Source organism: Falco biarmicus, chromosome 7 (assembly GCF_023638135.1).
Source record: "Falco biarmicus isolate bFalBia1 chromosome 7, bFalBia1.pri, whole genome shotgun sequence".
NCBI lineage: Eukaryota > Metazoa > Chordata > Aves > Falconiformes > Falconidae > Falco > Falco biarmicus.
Window position 1 is genome coordinate 31,201,315 of NC_079294.1, and position 23,735 is coordinate 31,225,049.

The 23,735-nt window shown below is 39.2% G+C and overlaps 1 protein-coding gene across 1 annotated transcript in view; it reads left to right on the forward strand.

The window, feature by feature from the left end:
- LOC130152426 (ras and Rab interactor 3-like) overlaps positions 1 to 23,735 on the forward strand; it is a 175,191-nt gene that overhangs the window by 38,459 nt on the left and 112,997 nt on the right. The window contains exons 3-4 of the mRNA XM_056345971.1: positions 21,788 to 21,864; positions 23,053 to 23,127. Of these exons, the coding sequence (XP_056201946.1) occupies positions 21,788 to 21,864; positions 23,053 to 23,127 (152 nt within the window). The remainder of the gene's footprint in view (positions 1 to 21,787; positions 21,865 to 23,052; positions 23,128 to 23,735) is intronic.

A 23,735-nucleotide genomic window follows, 5' to 3' on the forward strand; every position in this document is an offset into this window, starting at 1 on the left:
AGGCTGAGGTAAGCATGGGTGGCAAGATGGAAATGTGAAGCTGAAAGCTGGAGAAGTGACAGCACATGGTCAGGTTGGATAATTACACAGGTAATTACTCATCTATGATTGTGATGCTCAGACTTTGTTTGGGGCACCTGCATTTGCATAAACCAGCCAGATGGAACTTCTGCACCTCCAGTCAGAGAAACATAGGGCTGTAAGAAAAAAAATCGGGTCATCTAGATTCATTCTCTTTTGGGACAGAACTGGAACATTCATGTGGCAGATCCAGGTCTTAAAACTCCCACTCTAAATACCTCCCCTCCCCCCAGATTTTATTCGAATCAGTGTAACAGTGGCATTTAGAGACTGTTTCTTCATAAACATAATTGCAAGATTTCTAACAGTTAGGACTTTGAGGATTATATTTGATGGTCTTTAGGATGTACACCCTACTCCTAATGCTGGGTTCTTTTGTTTTGATACAGAGTTGCTTCTAAGTATGGCAGTTCAGCCTAGCACTGTCTTCTAGTGTGACTCTGGTAACCCATTATATTGCTTTCTTTATGTTTTACTAAAAGCTAAAGAGTGAGTGCACGTTGTTTTACATAGAACTCAATTTGATCTCAGCTGATGAAATTCTTTTTCTACTTTCCCTTCTTTGGGAAGGTTATATAATTTATATGGTTGAATGGGAGAGGGAAGATGTATTAGTGGATTGAGTTAAGATGGGGTTTACTTGTATATGGTAGCGCAGATGTTTCAAACCTGAGCTAACATGCTGGTTTACCTGGTTATGCAATTCTGGGACGTCCAAGTAGAAGCGGATGCTTCCAGTTCATTCAACTCTGTGTTTTGCTCAGTGTGCTCAAGAGTCTGCTTCAAGTCACCCACTAAAAAGCAGTATTGTTTTTGCTGCTGCCATTCAGTGATTCTTTTTGCTAGTGGAAAGGCAGATGCTAACAGGATCAGATAGTCTCAGAGCTTATAGAGTTTAACACTTCAAATCATGAAACACATCATTGTCTAAAACTGTGTTCTCTGAGACCACAGTGGCTACTTTTTCCCTCTGCACAGCATGCACTCACATTGCAGTGTATTTTATTTCCTTTGCTGAACTTCTCTTTAAGAAATAGACAAAATCTTGAGACCATTATGTCTGGTATCACTAAAGTCTGAAATATTTCCAGCAAAATCACCAAAATAATACACACACCTAAGCGTATATAGACACATATATCAAAAGTAGAAAAACACAGCTAGCTTGTGTCTGATGCTGTTAACTAAGCTTTTACAGGTACAAAGACTGAAGTAGTAGCAAGTCCAACTGAAATACCTAAATGATCTAGGTCTCCTACCTCTCAGTGGATGTCTTGTAGATGTCTTGAAATTGTGTTCTTTATTCTTGCTGGTATGTTTATGTCTGATAACAAAGAAAGTAGTTTTTAGCTTGCCATTTAATATAAATACATGTAATGTAAATACTGTTATTTACCAGATCTTCAGTTAAAACCTCTTTGTATCCCAATCTTCAGAAAAGACAAAATGGTGAGAATGGAAACGGATGATCTGAATCCAAGTGGTTTATTATTCAAGGTCATATGTCAGGGGTATTGCCTGAGCTGAGAACAGAATAGTAGCCTGAGTGTTATAGTTCATTAATTAATAACTGTTCAAATGTCAGCCGAAAAGTAATTTATATTTTGGCAGAGAAAAGATTCTTAAATCTAAAGAAAAATTATGTTGAGTCGGGCCAAAATGTGCATCATTTTTCAGGGGAAAGATACCATGAAAACAATAGGGCTTAAGTAAATACTGCTGGGATTATTTTACTGTGGTTTGGAATTCAGTATTGCAAATTATTGAACTCTTGCAGATTACCTGCCCTGAATTGCAAGTTTTACCTGACTGAGGGTGTTCAATCAGGCTCTTTGTCTGTTATTTATTTTTGTGGATTCTTTGGGAATTACAGTTTGACTGTTTTGGTTAAAATGTTTTGAACATCTGTGGTTCCCGCAGGTTCACTCCCCGTGAAATATGTAGGGCAATTGCCATTTGTTTGTGTGTCCATCCCCTCAGGGAGAACACTGGGACAGTTCTTGATATGTCTGTATGCTTCCTCTCATACTGCTGTGGCTACCTCTGTTTCTTTCCTGCTCTTGTCTTTAGTTGTGCTCTATTTGATATCTTCAGCTTTTCTCATGCTTTCCTTGAACTTATTTTGATTTTTCTTTTGGCATAATTAATATTTCTTCCTTCTATTGCCTTCTTTTCCTTATAACATCTTCAGCTCTGCTCTGATGGGTTTAATCATAACTTCTCTGATAGTAATTTCCAAGTATGTGTATCTGTGCCGGCTTCTCACACATTTTTCTGTTCCCAGATCTTGAACCTTCAGGTACTTCTTCCTGGATGTCCTTATGTGCCATTAGCACACCCCTGGATGTTTAGTCAAAAATGGTAGATCATTTTGCCTCTCAGCACTTATTCCTTACTGTGCGTGTTTTGTGTAATTTCCCACTCCTCCTTTTATTTTCTGTATTTCTGTATGCTCTGCACTTATTTCAGTCCTCTCTTAGCTTTTTGTGTCTTCATAAAGTCTTTGATTTCTTCCCCATTACATGCTGTTTTCTCCTTAAAACATTTTACTCCCATAGCAGTTTATCAGTAATCTCATCATCCTGTGTAGTGTTGTCTATGATTTCTTTTTGTTCTTATGATATTAGCTATTGTGCTTAGTTTTAGTATTACGTACATACCTTTTACAAATAGTGTATACACAGTAATGAATTTTAAGAATACTGTGAAGATAATCCACTACTTCAGCTTCTCCTAACAAGGAGAACATGCCATAATGACGGCATGACTTATGTATGAACTGATTTGCAGCTCTACTTTGTTGCATTTGAATTGTAGGAAATTGCTTGCAAAATTAGCGTATTATTTTGATTATTTTTAACATATACAGGCCTATGATCTCACTTTCATGTTTCTAGGATGTCAGTAGCGTAGCATTCAGAGGCTTACTAGAAGTGTAGCTGGCATTTAGGCAAAATGCATGTAAACTGGCTCTGTGAAGTCTCCTCCAAACAGTTCCCTCCTGCAGTCTGTATCCCTTAACCCAGAGCTATGCCAGGTGGGGTGGGGTTTTCTTTGATGGAAAATGAAATATTTGGTTGCATATAAATGTGTGGAGAAATGTGGTTTTGTAAAGTCTGTGCATGTATGTTGTTTTTTTTCTGTAGGCATTAACGTTATTCTGTATCCTATATCTGGTTTTCTTACAGTGCTCTTGCTGTCACTACTTTTATCAATGCAGTATTCACTGAAGGTTAGTCAACATTCTGATGCCTTTGTGTGGCTGCACTTCTTAGCAGGAAAAGACTCAGCTCCTCTTGTGAATGTTCATGTCAGTTATTCCTGGATGCACTGTTCCTTCTTTAAATGTTAATTTTAGACAATTACCACCCCCTGCACAGCTGCTTCCAGCTGCTGCCGACACCTCCTCAGCCTGCTTGACACAGCTGTGCCATTCTCCTTTTCTTGGAAGTTGCACCTGCTTTTGGTTTGCAGACAAGTTCTTCCAGCTTGATGTGGTGGCAGAGAAGCCCTGTGGACAGTACTCCAGCACTCCTCCTGGGCTGCAGCCTTCTCTGTCATCTCTATATATTGCTGGTATTTTTTAAAGTCTACAGGTTATTACTGTATGTGTCAGAATCTGTCATTTCCTTACATTTTCATCATTCTCAGCTCAGTCTTAAGTGTGGTATGCCTCATTTGAAAACCAGGGCAGGCCTCTTCCAGCGTGAAACACCACTTGTGTCTTTGAGTCCTCTGCTCTCATGTGTTCCAGATGTTTCCACAAATAATTGAGTTTATTTCAGTCTGGCAATCACATTCCTAACTGCCACAGCATCCCTTCAGTAAAAAGGGGTAAGACTTAGCTTGGGATGTTCTCAGTGTGTGTTACTGTATGTGGCTGGAATTCTCTAATGCTCAGACATTATCCTTGCTTCTTGAGCATGCCTGCTCAGCTTTATTTTGTTTGTGCTGTTTTTATAGTAGCTGCATGAACTGGACTTCTGTAAACCTTACTTGTGTGAATCCATTAGAAAAGGGCATCAGTGCCATTGATTATAATTAATGGCTAAAATGTCAACGTATGTTTCTCAATATGTAGGATTCTGTTTTGCCTGCCAGTGATAATTCCTTATAATTATTCCTCAGTGTAAGTAGTACTATGGTCTAGTAGAATGTCGTTTTGCTGTTTAGTTACAGCTTGAACTGTCTTCTGTGAAATAAACTGCAAAGGCAAATATGTCTTTGCGTAGTGACTTTTTTCAGATGAGATCATCACAGGAGCTTTATCAGAGTACTTAATAGGTGCCTGATACAAAAAACCCAAGAAGTCTAATTAAAATGGGACCGATATTAATAGTGACTTCTGTAACTAGCAGGCTGGATTTGTGCTGATGACTTACAGGACACAGCACTCATAGCCTGTTAGGGAATTGAGGTCCTTGATTTGTGCTTTGTAGTCGTTTCGAAAAGCCATGAAGACTTTGTTTCTGTCGTCATTGAAATGCACCATCCACACGTTTTTTTCTACATCAGAATTCTTTGTCTCATTGTAAACTCATACTTGAGAACAGCATCGTGCACTTACAATGTTTGCACTGTTTATGCCTCTGAACCTTTCTAATTAAAGAAAAATATGTGGGATGTAAATCAGCAAAGCTTCATTAACTGCTTCTTAATTTCAATATTAGCTTTTCAGCAGAAATATGGTTAAGAAATGAGAGTTAAGAGAACAGAAATTGAACTGAAATGAGTTTTACTCAAATTTGTTACGTCTGCCAAGTGCAAATATGTTAAAATCCCAATGTTTAAAAAAAAAAAATTCATACAATTATTTTGCTTACTGAACCATTTAAGCTGTTTAGTCATCTGCAGATATTTCAAAATCTCCCAACTGTTAAATTCAGGGAGGAAAAAAAACTGAACTGAAGGAACCAAGCTGTTAGTTGGTCAACTGCCCAGTCGTGTATTAAACGACAATATATGGTTCACAGTAAGAATGGGAAAAGTTTTGTCTGTGTGGATGGAACAACTTCTGGAAATCAAACTGGTATGTATCATTCCCAACTGTGGCATTAACTATGCCATGCAGTTGGGAAAATGACGTTTTCTCATTCATTTTATGTCTTCACTGCAAAATTAACTTGGATGATCTATTTCAGATTAACTTAACATAGATGAGAGTAACAGCACTGGAAAATAACTCAAGAGCTTCACACAGTGATTGAATGACTGCAGAGTGATCGCGTTAGTGGCCGATGAGATGCACTAATGTAAGCTGTAACTAGTGCTTTCTGAAAGGCTAGCCAGCTTGAATTGAAGCACTGCCATGCTCAAGTTAAAAGATTTTAAAAGGTGCAATCCATTATTAAGCAAGAAAGGTTTACCAGGACTTACTGTTTCACAAACCAGGTACATTTTATGCCCAGTATTTGGTGATTGCAAGGTACCAAAAGAAGCATTTTGATGGAATAAAAGACTAGTAAAATGGTACTCATCTGGTAAGATCCCTTGGTGTTTGTAGCTGGTTTGCAAATTCTTGAATCCAGGGAAATCAAAAGACACAGCCAGTCAGCTTGCTGCGTTCATCAGCTGCGTTCAGCCAGGCTGTTGAAGGGAAGTACAAACCTTGAGTCTTCCCTCTGACTGTGAAAGAGAGTGGTATTACATGACACAGTGATGCTATAAGTTAATAGATATAGTAATCCAAAATGGGCATATAAATAACATTTGAAATGTTATGTCTGGTTTTCTGAGCAGGTGAGATGTGATTGATCAGATCAGTTTGAAGCCATGACGCCTGCTCTATTCTCCTTACGTTAGCAGAAAGCAGATGAAGTTTGTGGTGAGGCTCTGCTTTGAGTACTCACTGTCCTAAGTCCACCTTTCTTGGTTTTGTGACCATGCTGGTCTTTCAGCACCCTTCTGCTCCTGCAGCCATATTCTATCAGGTTTCTTACCATGATTCTGGCTCTGTTTTCTGGAGCACAGCAGGAATACAAGCAACAACCTTATTTCTGTGTGGCAGGTTTTTTTTGCATAACAGTTTGAGGCAAACCTAAATACATATATGTAGAGAGAATATAAACTCTGTGTGTGTGTATATATATATTATATATTCAGTGTATTTCTAATATATATTAGGAGGGTGGGTTTTCCTTTTCAATCCATCTAAACAAGTGGTAGGAATGCAAGACCAGTTTCTGAATCATTTGATGCAATGAGACGAAGATGATACAAGCTTATTTTAAGGTAGAAGATCAATGCAGTGTTATTCCTGTATAGGCAGGTGTGAAAGCATTCTGCATGTTTTGCAGCTGGTTATGTCTTGTGTGGTCCTACTGTATTGAGTGGCACTGTAGAGTATGATATGGGTAACACTGAAGTCTAGCCCCATTCAGAGTAGACTAAAAAAGATCCCTGAATTAGCTATTTCTAACTACATGTATTTTCCTAGGCACCATCTTGGTGTGATGCTTCTTGAGAATATTTTAGGTGGTGCTTCTAGAGATTTTTTTAATTTGCTATATACGGTCTCCGAAAATGCTTTATAATATATCTGTCTTAAATACCTGCTACTGTTTGGTATGATTAGATGAGTATATAATTTTCCTATTTCTCTTCTTCTTAAGAATCTAGTGCATATATTTAATGGATGTTTTTTCCCTTCCTTAGCTTTCAGACATTGATTCTTTTCCTACCGTGTTCTGAGACTCTCTGTAATTCCCTGTCTTTATTTATATAGCTAACTCCGTGGTATTTATAGACAGTGATTGTTTCCTAGGGGTGTCTTTCTGAGACTCCAGATAAACATACGTTTCTTATCTCTCAGGGACAGGCAATGTAGTTTGGTGATTGTTGAGCCAAGTGCAAGCGGTGTATCATCGGGTACAAATACATTTCTCATGTGCTTGACTGGGATTTTCTGCTGAGGGTTACCCCATAGTCTGTATGCGTGCTGTGTAGTAAACCAGTGCAGAGTAAGCTGGAAAGAACTGTAGATATGACTTTCATCAATTTTCTGATCAGCCAGTGAAGTTTGGAAATAAATTAAAATAAAATCTGCTAGCACTCTTTAAATGATTTCCACTTTTGATGGCTGCTTTGGCATGAGAAGCACTGTTCTCTGACTTGGTTTCAGGCAATGTACATGCACGCAGGGTTGTGGTAGTGTGATGCTTTTTTTTAAGAAAGCAACACTCCAAACTTACAGCTGTAGTGCTCTTCCAGTAATGGAGAAATACCTGTTTAAGTGAACTGGCAGTGGTACCAGAAGCACTGAAGCAGAAGCTCCAGCTATGACCTGTATGTCCAGGCTCCCAGCTGGACTTGTACCATATGTGCTGAAGCTTGTGTGACAGTAGTTGCCCTATTATTGGTAGCTGACCTGGCTAGATGAGAGATGTGTGTTTTATTAAACCATACATTCTTCTGTGCTTAACTTCTGAAGTCTAAAAAGCCCTGTACTAATCTTTCATGATTGGGCTGTGACATCACTAAATCAACGTAGCTTTTTTCCCTCTTTCTTTCCTTCTCTTAATTTCAGTTCTGTGACCTTTGGCCTTGTACCCAGCTTTGTGTATGCACTGCTCAAAGTGAAGATTGTTTCTCTTCCTTTATGTGAATTGTATGAGCTTCATTGCAACATTCATTTTCAGATACTGCCTAATCATGGAATAGGATTTCACATGGATGAAGACAGTGTAAGGACTGTAAATTTGGATTGTGGAATTAATGTAAAGTTTGTCTTTTTACCTTCCAGCAGTGGACTTTCCTGCTGTATGGCTCTATTCTGGATTAAGATTGTTTTTTTCTGGAATAATTGCTATGCATTTAGGGAAAAAATCACTTTCCCTCTCTCAAATCGTAAGTGCCGCTGCTTAAGATGCTGTTAAATACGTGGAAGTCTTCAAACCTTTTAAGAGCCTGATTTTTACTTAGCAGATTTCACACCAAATGTGAAGCTGCTGAAGTATACCATAGAGGCTAGGACTGAAAAGAGATCATTCTTGAAGTACTCCGGAAGTGTTTACAGCTTCTTATTGAATTTCTAAAGTAAGGAGAAAATGCCACAAGGGACATTGTCTGGGGAAAACTAGCAGAGAACTGTGCAAATCTGCCATTTGAAAAATTATTTATGTATTTATATAAATGAATCATGGCATAGGAGCTGAAGGGTTAAATCTGGGTTGCCTTAGATGGGATTACTTGTGTAGAAAAAGTGAAGTAGGCTTTAGCCTATGGCATAAGAAACATGTTGGCTTAATTTTATTTCCTTGGCAGAAACTGCATGCTGGAATGTGCATGTATTTGTGACTTTGAGGTAAAGCATATGAATTGGGAAGTAATGCTACTAATCCTGTGCACTCAGAAAGTGTAAACCCGGCCTTGCAAAATTGTGATGTTCTGACAGATAAACAAGTCTGGGTCTCTTTTTGGTTTGTCTTCATAAGTCTTTTAGATTTTGGGGCTTGAGCCCATTTCCACAAACACAAAGGCTAGAAGCAGATTTTTTGTTTAAAGTAAAAGCTGATGTTCTTGCATAATTTCATGATTCCAGAACCATGGCTTCAGGAAAAGTGAAAAACAAATATCCCATAGTTTACAATGAAGTAATGAGAATTTGCTACACCACACAAACACGGCTCACAGGGAGAAACTGTGGTGCTTCTGTTTGTGCATATGAAAAAGAGTTTTTCAAAGCACCAAGGGGTACATGGGACAAAAAATTATCCTAAATACTTGACTCCAAAACCTGACTTCATTATAGAGCCAGTGTTTTTTAACACTTTGATTTTGGGAGCTTAACCTGTTCAACTTGAAACAATTTTTCAAAATTCAGCTTCCTTCCAAAATAAAGCAAAATTCAGAAAATTAATCAGTTGATCTCAGCTTGTGGCACCAACAGCCTGATTTTTATAAGGGCTGGCCATGATGTCCGTGATGAGATGGGTTCCATGAAATTCTTGGCTTGCCTGTGCTGAATCCTTTTGGGAATTCTGGCCCCAGAAAGGTCACCTAATAAATAGCCTTGAGAGGCTTCCTCTGTTCCCTCTTAATTGATGGAGCTTTTTGGAAAAAGCACAAGGAAATTCACTGGTGGAAACGGTCCTGAATTGGCAGGGGGTGGAAGAAGTGTTTGAGTAGTCTTTTTGCTGCTGCCTCCCAACATTTTCCTTCTATATCCAGAAAGAAAAACTTCTAAGTAAAGACGGTTCAAACAATACCCATACCCCAAAATAATACCTTGTTGTATGCCTTTATCTGTTTGGTCTCTGTAGTCCAGACTTAGTCTGCTGGTGCTCTACTACCTCATCTGCAAACTAGAAAACCAGTTTATTTAACTTAATCTTAGCCTAGCAGAAAAGATCAACTGTAGTTTTTCTGCTGTTTCAACTTGGAGAATAACACAAATTTCCTGGATGCTTAAAATCCCTGCTTGAATTTAGTATCAGAAAAACAGTATAAATACATATATTTTAAACACTGAATTCCATTTTCTTTTCCGTGCATTTGGCGGAAAAGAATAGCATGTGCCAATAGAGCTGCTTTTAAATAAGCCATACTGCAGCTTTTGCTGAAGTAGAAGGGATTCAAAAGCCTATTATTATGCATTAGCCGTGCTGAAGGCACAATAGCACAGTTTTATTTAAACTGCACTTCTGTTCTGAAATGTAGCTGCTCTGGCGGCTCCTGCGGTTGCTTGTTTCTTCCTTCTCGGTGTTTTCTACATGTAAGCTGTTCAGTTTTCAAGTAACCTGGTAGCTTTTCTAGCTACCAGCAATTTGAACTTGTTCTGTGGTCTGACTTTCATCAAGTCAAATTTTGCCAGTCATTTTGCAGTTTGAATGTGGCTATCACTTCTACTGAGGATGAACCTGGCAGGAAATAACCTCGTATTCTGTGTTACTTGAGGTCTGTCTCCAGCAGGTATAAGGAGGTGGTAACACCCTATTTTATTCACTGAAGAAGGCTAGGAAGAAGGAACTTGGTGGTATAGAAAAATACTTTTTATAGTCAGTTTGCTAGCAGAGATGCTAATTAAACAGAATCAGTGATATTTTCTAAGGAAAACTGTTATTTCCTGCCACTCCATCTATATCCATTCATAAATGTGAGCATCTATCATATTAGCTCTGTCCGTGGCAGTCAGCTTTTCTTTTTGAAGGACAGGTTTGATCCCATTGTTATGTGGCATCAATGGAGTAACAATGCATCCTAGTTTTGAAATGGGTGACATCTACCAAATGAGCTCTTCAGGTGTTCAGAAGGGAAGGAGACCTCAACCTTGGGCCGAATTCACTTAACTGGTCTGTCTTGCTTGCATATTCAAGGATCACAGAAAAGATTCTTCCAGCTATGAAAATCTGTAGTGTAGCAAAATCTGTCAAGGACAACTTGTGTGGTGGTTGTTCCTTGTAGATCTCCTGAAGGAGTCATTTGGTGAACAAAGGGAGAGGTAGTGGTCTACTCTGGTTGCCAAGCTGTTCATTAGGCATAGTACAACAACAGTGTATATAAAAGCAGCTCCATAAAAGCTGTATATTCAGTAACAAAATTGGGGAGTTAGAACCCACCTTCTGTAAAAGTGTCCTTTTGTGCCAAATGGTGTGTGGTGTTTGAAAGTGAGTTACTAGTCCACAGTTACACTTCCCATAATTTTTTCAGTGAAGTGCTACAGCTTGCCTGGTTGGTTTTCAAAGCCCTCTGGTAGTGAAAACAAACTGTAGTTTTCCCTGGCTATACAGCTTAATAGATTTGTAGTGAAATCCCTGTGCAGGTGTCATTGAAATTGCGGACAACACAGCCTCTCCTTGGAAGCAGACTTCTGGCCTTATTGTGTAGAGGTGAGCAAACTGAGTTTACGAATGGATAGGCTGAACAACTAGCATAAATACTTTCCGTCCTTTAGTTCTGGAAGACATTTTCAAGTCTGACTGGGAGCAAATACCCCCACCCCCCCACAAGACCTCAATGCACTTGAGGTAATAATACCAAAACCTTATAGTGTGATGTTTGATTCTCCAGCCAGTTTGCAGCTGGAAGTGTTGCATGTGAAAAACATAAGGAATTATTATTTTTGTGTTGGGATGAAAAAGTGCTTAAGGGTTTAATAACTGTCCTTTCTTATGTGTTGATAATTAATCCAGTCATTATCCCTTTTCCAAAACTTTTTTCCCTATCAGGTAGTGATCTTGCCATGGACATTGCTTTCTACCTGTATTTAAACAAGACAGAGCCAAGTTGAGTCCAAAAACATGCATGGTCATAGGGCTCCCTCCTTCAAATGAAACAAGAGGCTGTTGACCGTAGAAACTATCCATTTTCAGGAAGCAAAAAATGAGGGAAATGTGATGGATCAAGTGGAGTTTGACTGTATGAAGCTTAGAGTGAAATACCGGAGGGAAATTCTATGTATAAGATACTCGTTTTTGCAAGTGACTAGCATCTGTGGTTAATTCATAGAACAGTCATGAGGTAGTACAATTTAAACCTGTTCACATTATTCCACAATTTTTATTCAGTTCTGAGTGGAGGATGAACCATTATTCCCCCTAAGCTGGGAAATAACGCGTCTGAATAAGCTGCATCAGTGCTGGACCCTGCTAGTGTTTGAACTGCTTTGGCAGCCTTGGCTCAGAGTAGTGTGAACACAGCTAAGGCGGTGTGAGACAGTAAGTAAGAAAGGGGAGAAGGTGGAAAACATTTTAATATCCTGGTTTAGAAATCTGAAATATAAAATAAAAGGGTTGGTGTCCTTGGGTGGGGTTTTGAAGAATACACGTGTGCTTTGTGGAAAACCAGTACCATAATTATGGAAGATGTTAGCACAGTTCAGAAATCCCGTGACTGGTCACTGAGACCAACAGCTTATTTCACAGAAGCACTGGAGACCTGTCAAATGGAGGCAGATTCAGGGCCCTGCACTACATTGAATTCAAGTCTTTTAATGTAAGTTGTTCTTAGACTGTAGTAAAACTAGGTGTTGGTTAATTTCACCTCTGTTCAGCGCTGATTTAGAAATATTCGTGTCCTGATTCTTAGTGAATTTGAGTGGACTTCACAGTTTGATAGCTGTATTGAAATCCTGGATCACGGTAGATGTGTTCTAGGCAGGTTCCATCCATCTTCTGTGGAACTGCGACTTTGCAGTAATAAGGTTGAGATACAGCTGTATGAAGGCATCAGTCAAGAGCTTATCCATAGGAGAAAATAATGTGAAATAACTGTTGTCAGAAACAAAAGAAAACTCATGATGAGGTTCTTGATCTTTAGCTCTTTAAAGGCAGTTTCTAAAGAGTATGTCAGCTGGAAGCCAGGGAGAAAAAAAAAAATAATCCATGATCCCAAACCTTGGGGTTCTTTTACAGTTATCTTGAGGACATTAAAAGCATTGACACAAAGCCCAGTACATATGAAATGCTGCACTCTGTTATGCTGATGTGTCTGTATGTTGCAGTAGTTGTGCATCTGTGCATCATCACTGACTCCCTGGATGAGGATATGAGATTTCATCAAGCCTTTCAATTTTCTTTTCGTTGGCAGATAATTCTGAATGTGTTTTTATTTGATTGTTGGATATTGCCTTAATGAGTGCAAATACTTTTTTAGAAAGGAGAAAAGAAACTCAATGTAAGTTCAGGGTTTAATAAGATATTAATATTACTTTTTATTATAGCTAATTCAGCCTTGTATAGATATTTTCATAATTTCATGCTGAGGGATGAAGAGTTTTGAAGGCTGTTTCATTAATACACCATGCTTTACAATATATATAAAAAAATAATAGTTTAGAGTCAGTTATTTGCTTCATAAGCCACCACTTACCATTGCATAGATAATCACATTTAGCAGTCCTCTTTTGGTTGAGCAATGCAAATGGAATTAATATACCACAGAGACAAAATTTCCTCATAATTCTACTGTTTGTGAGGTGAGGGCTATGGAGGAGGGTACTTAGTGTGCATCCTGCCATATGGTACTCTGCCTGCAAATAGAAAAATTGATCTTTGGCATCACATGGTGTTACACTGATGCACAAATGTCTCTCAAAGAAGCTGGGTAGTATAGCATATAATTTCATTGCAATTCGTTTGGATGCTTTGTTGCTGTCCAGGTGGTAGAATCCATAAAACCAGTTAACTAAAGAGTTATCTCTAAAGGAATTTCCTTGCAGATTTTTTCAGGTAAATGTCTGCATGTCTTTGAATTGCCCATTCCTGGTTTGCTTTAACACTGGTGCCTAGATTAGTATCCAGCAGAAACTGAACTGACTATTTGAGGAAAAATCGACATGTCATTCTGCTACAGAAAACTGGAAGCAGCTGTTTAATGCGAATGGGAACTTTAAAGTTTGGTAATTTTTTTTTTCTGGATGGCATCCAGGATTATCAGTGAATTGTTCTTTTCTTCTTTGGTCCTTGTAAGATTTTTAGGTTACCAGTTTTCATGTGTAAATGTGCTTGCTGAGTATACCGTTTTTCTCCACTGACAATTCAGAGTTAAGGGCACATTAACTTGTGGTGTTAGAAAGGGCTATTTTAAAATACGGCATTTATGTGAATTTTTTTTTTCATTCATGCTTTCTGTAATTCGGAGAAAAATATAGTTTTAATGTACTATGACACATTTATGATTTTCTAATGACTTGTTAAAATGTGTTATATCTAATTTGGGAAGTACTATTAAAAAGGAGGATATTCATATGACACATTTTATATATGAGTAAAACTAATTTCACTGTGATAATACGGTCTTCGGGTAGACTTTATTTTCAGTGTTAACACTGGAACATAAGTAACATGTTAACGTAACTAAAACAAGTCAATACTTTTCTATGAGCAAAAGCAACCCTGCGCTGCTTTTCTAAAGTGCTCACAATACTGACAGTGCACAGGTTATGCAAGAGGATCAGGTGAGTGTATTATGACGTTCCCCGAGACTACCTACGTGTCTGTTTGGCTGTACTGAGCTCATCACAGTCATTTCTGAGACTGTCACCACTTCAGCACGTGAGCTAACATGTGGAACGTGACAGGGAGCCGACCTCCTTGACATCAGTGGTAAAGAGAATATGGGAGGAATTTCTCCCATTGCCATTAGGATGCTTTCAAAGTGGCTAAGCTTCTTTCTGTAAAAATCTTCCCAGTGCACTGGTTTTGAAGAACAGTACGGGCCAAAGCCACAAATGTGATTCTAAGACATACGTATCCTATTCATTGCCAACTCAGCTCATATAGGACCCCTGCACTCAAGGAGATGTGGTTGGAAGAAGTAACCATTTTTTGGCTTTCAAGCAAATCTTCTAAGAGATTATATTATTACAGAACTATAAATTAGTGCAAGTTGCAGTACCTGAAGGCTTTTGCAAGTTCAACTCTTGGTGTACAAACTGTTGACATTTTACTGCTGACACCAAGTAATGATGCATGCATTTGCTTAACAGGTATAAATAAGCTCATTTCTGCACAGTGAGGTGTTTGCTATCACAGAGACACAAATACGTGTGCATGAATGCAACACTAGGCCTTGGGAAGATGAGGCTCTGCAATGTGAAAAGGGAATTGCACATAAGCAGAAATACATGAAGTGCAGAGGTGCCTAAAGCTGCTTGCAGTGTTTAAACAAAGGACGCATTTGAAATATTCAAGCTGGCTTATGAATATGATTATAGAGGGGGTAAAAATGGAAGCATGTAATTCTGTCTTCTGTCTGTCCTTCTTCCCCTTATACCTCTGCTGTGGGTGAGTGAGCTGATCGACAATCGCCGGAATGCCAGGGCAAAGGGGTAGGGATTGCAATCCGTAGATGTAACATGCCCTGGAGGGAAGAGGAACACAGGCAGAGGGAAAAAGTTGCAGGCATTAAAAGGAGAAATGGGCTTCTCTGTATATCATTTGCCTAACCTCCTTCCTGCAAACACAGAGTGAAGCTGATTGTGTGTGTCCTTTCAAACAGCTACAGCTTGCTTCTCCCTATGAGGAGAAATAAGAGTTGTAACAGGCTTGAATGCTTAGCAGGTATTAAGAGTTAGCATGTTTGCTGCCTCCGTGAGTAAATCAGATGCTGATAAGGTGAAGAAATCACATGTCGAGGCAGGTTATAAAACCACAGATCCACGTGGTTGTTGAGATGTTCTGTCAGGCTTAGGAGATTTTGAAACTTAACTTCGTTGGCAGATTGCCAGTCACAGTGTGGATGGGGCATATGGGAGCAATGCTCTGATGGTACCCAGAAGTAATCTGGTAACAGCCTAAGTCTGGGCAGGTGTCACTGGCACGCCTGGGTTACCCCGACTGCTGCATACCACATCTTCGCTCCAGAGCCATGCAGACAGCTTAAGCTGTGCAGCTGCTATTATATTCTATTGTGAGGCATGCTATCTGCATGCTTCGTGTAATTCTTCAGCCACAGACAGCTCAGCCAGAGCTTTTTATCAAAGGTGAATCATCCTTTCTATCATGGCATAATCAAGGATTTTTTTGTTTCCATGACTCAGAGGAAAAGGTGATGTCCCCTCCAAGTCGTGGCTGGATAAGCTGCTTTTATTTCCCAACTCATTTCACGATTAGGGAGACTGAGTGAGCTACAGAATTATGACAGTTCCAATATAGACTTGGCTTTCTTGGTGCCCTCCCTTCCCCCTCAATAAATCTGTGCTTGATAAGATGAGCTGCAGGAGCCACGGGTTTGCAATAGTACCAGCAGGATAAATATTTCTGTATTTCTAGCTGATTTAAGATGATTGGTGTATGCTCCCCTCCTTTTTTTGGCAAAGGTTAGCCCCATTAGATGTACTGCTCTTCATTTAATCTCCTTCTCCCATCTGTTCTGTCTCTTTTCAGGAGAAACCGAGGAGATGTAGCTCCCACTCGGGCTGCCAGATAGCTCTGTCACCCGTACATGAGAAAATCTCTGTGAAGCAGAGTGCTGCCCTGCTGCTCGCACACATCAGATTGTACTATGAGGGTAGACCAAGCTCTTTCAAACTCCTTAATAATGTCATATCCCCTCTGTCAGCTCAAACAGATGAGGGAATGAATACCAGTGCCCCCCTCAGTTAAGTGATGTTGTGTCCCAGGCTTAAACTGGGAGCCAAGGCAATCCAAACAATCATTTCCTGAGCGATCAGGTTATCTTTGCAGTAGGTAAGAAAACCAAAGCTTTGTTTAAAATATTAAACCCATGATACAGCAAGTAAATAAAGAACAGTGTCTGTAGATAAGGTATGCAGAATTTATAAATCACAATTATATAAAACCTATGATTATCTGGATAATAAAACCATGAAGACAGCAAATGTTATACTGAAAAACTCCAAACTACCTTGGAACTCACTGGTGGGTGATGAACCTGATAACCACCTCTGATGGCATGACTGGCTGGGTAGACAAGGAGAGAGCAGTGGATGATGTCTACCTTGACTTCAGCAAGGCATTAGATACTGTCTCCCATAACATCCTCATAGGTAAACTCAGGAAATGTGTGTTAGATGAGCAACCAGTGAGGTGGATTGGGAAGTGGCTGAGCGGCAGAGCTCAGAGGGTTGTGGTCAGTGGCGCAGAGCCCGGCTGGAGGCCTGTAGCTCGTGGCGTTCCCCAGGGGTCAGTGGTGGGTCCAGTCCTGTTCAACTTATCCATCGGTGACCTGGATGAAGGGACTGGGGGTACCCTCAGCCAGTTTGCTGATGACACAAACTGGGAGGAGTGGCTGATTCACCAGCAGGCTGCGCTGCCATTCAGCGGGACCTGGGCAGGCTGGAGAGCTGGGCAGAGAGGAACCCAATGAAGTTCAGGAAAGGCGAGTGCAGGGTCCTGCACCAAGGGAGGAACAACCCCACGCACCAGTACAGGCTGGGGGCTGGCCTGCTGGAAGGCAGCTCTGCAGAGAAGGACCTGGAAGTGCTGGTGGACAGCAAGTTGCCCATGAGCCAGCAGTGTGCCCTGGTGGCCAAGAAGGCCGGTGGGATCCTGCGGGGCATTAGGAGGAGCGTGGCCAGCAGGTCGAGGGAGGTGATCCTCCCCCCTCTATTCTGCCCTGGTGAGGCCACACCTGGAGTGCTGTGTCCAGTGCTGGGCTCCCCAGTTCCAGAGAGATGGGGAGCTACTGGGGAGGGTCCAGCGGAGGGCTACGAAGATGATGAGGGGACTGGAGCATCTCCCTTGTGAGGAAAGGCTGAGAGAGCGGGGCCTCTGTAGCCTGGAGAAGAGAACACTGAGAGGGATCTTACCGATGTCTACAAACATCTTAAGGGCGGGTGCCAAGAGGATGGGGCCAGGCTCTTTTCAGTGGTGCCCAGCGACAGGCCAAGGGGCAACGGGCACAAACTGAAGCACGGGCAGTTCCTTCCATCTGAACGTGAGGAAGAACTTCTTTACCTTGAGGGTGCCAGGGCACTGGAACAGGCTGCCCAGAGCGGTTGTGGAGCCTCCTTCTCTGGAGACTTTATAAACCCTCCTGGATGTGATCCTGTGCAACCTGCTCTGGGTGAACCTGCTTTAGCAGGGCGGGGTTGGAGCAAATGATTTCCAGAGGTCCTTTCCATTCCTGACCATTCTGTGATTCAGTTGCAATTTTATTAAGGAAGAAATCTTACTTACCAAGCTCCAGAGCCTTGCTTCATTTCCTTGACTTTTAAAGAAGATTTTGTAGCGTCTTTATGTGTGAACAATTGCATGCCGTGAATTCAGTGTAGAGAGGTGCATTATCATTTAGAAAAGCAGTCTTTGTATTAATGTATTTTAAATTATCTCTTTGAGGCAAGCAGATAGTTATTGCAAGTAGATATTTATTACAAATACTACATCACAAACTGTATATGAAGCCAGATGTTTTGTAGTGAACTGTTTTGCTTTTGTTTGGTGATCAGAATCCTGGGCTCATTTCAATCTTCTAGCTGTTACCTCTGACATCTTCTGGTCTTCTGATTTCCTATTTGATAACTTCAAATTATTTATTTTATAATTTAAAATTATTTAACTGCATATAAGTGAAGTCACATTAGAAAGATAGTGATTTCTGTTCATGCTTTTTGAAACTTCAGTTTATACTGACACCCATTTTTGATGTCATACTATGAAATATTTTACAGTCAACCAAATGAGATTACCAAGATGGGTAATAGCTTCCCAGATGACACATCCATTTTACCAAGTTATGGGACAGGATTGTATTCGCTCTGCTGTGTGGTGTCAGTAATGGGGGTGGTGCGGCTGTGATGGGAGCTGCAAATCTTTGCATCAGATTATGTGAAAGGCTGTACCCCACGGACAGGGTCACGTTACCATTTCTAGAGGCTCAGGAGAGGGCTCTGGTGTCTGCTGTCCTAGTGCACTATGTGTATTCTCACAGCCACCGTTTGAATGGAGAAGACAGAGGACAAATGGAGATGGGATAAGAAAAATAGTGTACATCTCCTGAATACATCCATGTGGGCATGGTGTTTTAGCCAGTGATGCAAGAACAACCATATTGTGTAAGATGCTAGCAGCTGTAGCTCTGGGTCTTTTCACCCAAAGAAGTCTCCTTAATGCTTTTTTAGTTAATAATCATTTTAGGTAATATTTATTGTTAATTTTTTGCTATTCTTTATGTAGTAAAGAATAATTCATGTGGTAGAGACTCCACTGAGAAATTTTGCTTTTGGCAGCTAGTGTAGCTGAGAAGTGGTTCTTAAATTTGATAGTATTTCAGTATTATTCCAGAATGATATTCCTCCCTGATTGCTACATGAGGGGAATGATACTACTGTATTTTACTATATTGCATATTACTAGATATAGCAGTATATTACTTCAGGGAATCTGCTTAGCTGTTACATGCATATAGGGTTCTGTTGGCATCTTAAAAGTAAATAAAAGCATTGCATATTGCTGCATGTGGACCGATAGTTTGTGGGTTATCCTGCACAGTCTTCCAGTAAAAGAGGAACTCTTTTACTGTCAACTCTAAATACACAGTATCTCAAAACTACAATGTAACCAGTTTTCTCCCAGTTTATATGTATTTCCACTACCCTTTTCGTCGTTTGAGGGTAACCAAACAGAAAGGAAGATGTGTTATTCACATATTTTGATTTTAGAAGTATTTGGATTTGTTTGGCTCAATAGGGCAATGTTTTTTATTTAAGGTGTGGTCTGCATTTGTATCGCAATGCTATTTCCTCAGACTGTTTCATAAGGTTACAGATCTCTTTACAGTGCAAATCACAGCCCTTAAAGACTGTGGAGTTCCGTAGCAACTGAGACCCACTTTCTTGAAACTAGTCCTGCTGAACGTTGATTCGCTGATGGTCTTTAGGCACTGTTCTCTGCATACCATTGAATGGTATTCCATAATTCAATGAGTGATTGGGTATTATTGTGCTGATGCGTTTGTATATTGATAACCACTGTTGCTTTCATTTTTCCTTGTGATTATGGAAGGGGGACCAGGAATAGAACATTTACCTAGGAGCAGGAAATCACACTCAGGAGTACCTAAGCAAAAGTTAGTATAGATTTTTATAGCTTTTGTTGTCTGAGATTTAAAAGGAAAGATGTACCTGTATCTTGGGAAAGCTCTATTCAACATATCAAGTGGTGATATTGGTTCCAGTCAGAATACAACAGTAAGAATAGATCTTATTGGAAAGCCTAATGAAAACCGGTAAAGGAATTGCAGTCAGTCATTGTTGATGGGCTTTTATTTTATGCTAAATTTTTTTTAACAGTCTATTTTATAGACTGTTAGTAGCTTTAAAACTCTAGTGGCTTTCAAATATTAGGTTGCAGGATTTAGAGAGATTTCATAAAGTGGTAACTTTGAATTTTGGAAGGAATATCATTTATGTATATAAAGTTTTAAACACTGCCTGCTGCCGGTGTATTAATACAAAAATAATACAGTTATGGTAGTGGGCACTAAGAAAAATACAGAGCTATGCGATCTTCAGCTTTACATGGAGACACTGTTCAAGTCTTTGTCAAGCTAGATATATGCAACATATGTAGGGGTTATAGTACAGATGAGAAAAGGTATGTTTGTATTTATATAAAACTCGAAGACTGAGGAGAAGTCATTCTGGACTTTGAAACCAGATTATCCTCTCACTGCAGCTAGGTTTTTATCATGTTTCTGGTGGTTACAGGTAACTCAATACTTTAAAAAGTGAAATCTTTTATTAAGAGTTACAGCGCAACATTTCCTGAAAATAAGGCTGGTTTAGAGTATGTGAACTTTAGTAGCTATGAACATCAACCATACCTCAAATTCTTGGTTTCCATGTTCATGGTTATTGTTTGCAGAATTATAATCAAGAAATTGAGAAAATATGCCATAAAAGTTGACAATGGAACAGCATAAATATCATATATTGTGGTCTTAAGCATTTATTTAAACTGACAGAGTTGAATATGGGGAAGGCAATCATATATTCTCTCTTGTTTCCTTCCCTGAGATTCAGTATATTACAGTAAGTTCACAAGAACCTTCTGGAGTTTTATCTTGTCAGCTGTTGTAGTTGGAGTCCAACTCAGCCTCACACAGGGCACCAATTGTTGCAGCACAAACAAACTATCAGGCTGCAACAACACCTTTACCATCAGTCAGATTCTACTGTCCATGCTGCTTCACCTTCCTCCAGAGGTCAGACCACACTGCTCCTCCATCAGACCACCCATCCCACACTCCTCAGGGCTATTTAACTACTTCACAGAACGAGCTACAGCTGCACATGGTCCATGTCAACCAACCCACTGCCATTGAGGCAAGGCCACAGCTGCGTGTTATCAATGCTAATCAACCCACTGCCTGCATTCCTCTACAGTCAACCTACATCTGCAACTCCTTGCAGAAAGGAACACTCTTTCTGAATAATAATTTAATAACTTCAGTGCATTTTGATTCTAGTGGCTGAAATAATTGTCACTCTTAAGTTTCCCAGACTCCTGTCTGAGGCACCATAAATCTCTGTCCCTGCCTCTTTTGTCAGTCTGGATGTTTTTTATCTCATATATTTTTTCAGACCTTTGATTTAGTTGCTGTCTTTGTCTCCACCATTTGGAATCTGTTACTCTGTTGCCTTTGTGTGGAACGTAGGTCCTTTAACTGAGCTCCACACAACTTCACTGTCACCCAGAAATAATCCCCAAATTCATGTCTTTGCATTCCTATCATCCACCTACCATTTTTTGTTTCATTCTTTCCTTCACCAGATTTAGATAGTAGACTTTCTGGAGAAAGTACTTAGAATCACTTTCGTCTTTGTGGAACTATTTGCAAGACTTTGGAGCCCTATAAAAGATTGTAGTTAAGAACCTGAATAGTTACAACTACCTGAAAGTTACAACTTTTGCATCATTTTTCAGGCAAAGAACACTTAAAACCAGGAATATTATTTCAGGATGATTTTTTTGTGGCTGTGCCTATCACTTTGGAAGCATATTTAGAGGAGACACAGACAAGACGATAGTAAAAATAAGACATTAAGAATGTGAAACTCTTAGTACAGTGAAGGCTGGTTTAAGTCACTGAAATGATGGTAATTAATAACAACTAAGTATTAGTTCTCTGTTTTTTCTACAGAGCAGGAAAGAGATTCTGAGGTGCCAAGCTATAGTATAATAATTTGGAAGATACTCGTGTTTGATCATATATTTCTACAGATGCGTCCTTATATTTTGGTCTTCTATTTACAGATGCTTTAAAATTTAAAAAAAAAAATAAATAATCTATATTTCTCTTTCAGCCATTAATGAATTTCCTGAAGATATATTTACAAATAAAGAACGTCAGCAAGGAGGAGTTCTGCTGCATATCATTGCTGTAAGTTTCCCTTTGCTGCGCTTCATTTTTGTTTTCCTTTTATTTTTTAATAAGATTTTAATCATCATAGTGTCCTAACTAAATAGAGCTCTGTATATATCAACATGTTTGTTTCTGATACATTGATTTCAGTATTTCTAATATGTCTGTATGGGTACAAATGCTCAAAAGGTAACATCTTAGGGACATGGTTTAGTGGTGGACTTGGTAGTGTTAGGTTAAGTTTGACTCAATGACCTTAAGGGTCTTTTCCAACCTAAATGATTCTACGATATTATTTTTATCTTATTTTAATATTATATATTTGCAGTGCCTATGCATTCATCCTCTTTGAGATGAAATCCTGGCCACATGGATCACAGACTTGTGTTTTCTTGTGTTTCATCTTGTATAAACAGGGTTTGGGATTCCTTTGGCAATGACATTATGCATGATGTGAAAGATTCTTGATTCTCTTTTTTTCCTGTTGCACCTCTCTGCAAAAGATGCAGTTGTAATTACAAAAAGAAACCAAGCCTGAAGAAATACAGAAAAAGCCATGGAGTTTTATATTTTATTGTAGACAAAACAAAACAAGTAAGGTCTGTGAGCTCCAGTTTTTCATTCCCAGCTCAGGGAAAGTAAAAAGGAGTTGTGTTTGATGCACAACAGCAGGATGAGGCCGTCTGTCTGAACACAGCACATAAATCCACATAAGACAGTGAGAAATCACATATATGCAGGGAACCAGGATCATTCCTGAGAGGTTTGGTGCAGTGATTCATGGTCAGGGCCTGCTTATTTCCGGGTGTGGTTATTTATTGAGTATTGTTAATCAACATGGTGTTAATTTCCATTTAATTACTTTATCTGATAATTAATTGAAAATATAGATGATGATTACATAGTTTTGTAAACCTTACCCATTACTTTTCTTTATATGAAGTCTGTTCTGGGACCCTATTCTGTCAAACTGTGGTACCTCTCATGTTCTAGGGTCTGGCAAACATTCTTGTTCTTAACTTCATCTTACATTCAATAATCTGTTTTTATGCCATAAACTGATCAGCAGAGGGATTTTTATTTGGAATGGAATAAAAAATGAAGCTATATATTTTGGTTAGTCTCAATAAATACAGCATTACTTTCTTTCCTCCTTTCATGTACAGGAAAAATCTGAAGTATTTAATGAATTTATTTTCTTTACAGGCTCTTTATATGTTCTATGCTTTGGCTATAGTGTGTGATGACTTCTTTGTTCCATCCTTAGAGAAAATTTGTGAGGTATGTTGAAGAACTTTGTTCCTTTTTTGGAAATTCATTTAAAGACTATTATAGAATCAGACATTTTACGCTATCGTTATTTGGAGTTTATTCCTGTCAAATTTTTGGCCTCAGTCTTTTTCAAATGATTTGAGCTTTTCATAAAAAAAATGAACCTAGGCATGTTGGTTCCCCTGGTCACACTCAAGGAGAAAAAATGGAACATTTAATGAGATCAGATGGCAAAACCCACTCTTAAATACCTGAAGCATATAGCTAGAAAGGATATGACATATGGGTGAGTTTGGTTTATTATTATACTCCTAGTTTTAAAAGTCACTTTTGAAAAGAAATCATACATAGACGAATTAATGTGTTGGCAATGCATATTTTATTGCACATCTACCACTGTATCAGCAAGGAGAAAGCAAGCATATGTGGTCCTGGCATAAAGTGGAGAAAAGTGAGAAAATGGAGAATGCAAGAGAAAAGTGTGTACCTTGGTTTAATATGGAATGAGAATACATATTTTTATATGCAAAAAAAAAATAGTAAATAAATGTAGTTTCTTTAAATAATTGTTGAGAAGAATTTGCAAAATTACATGTGGAATTCTAATTGAGTTGTTT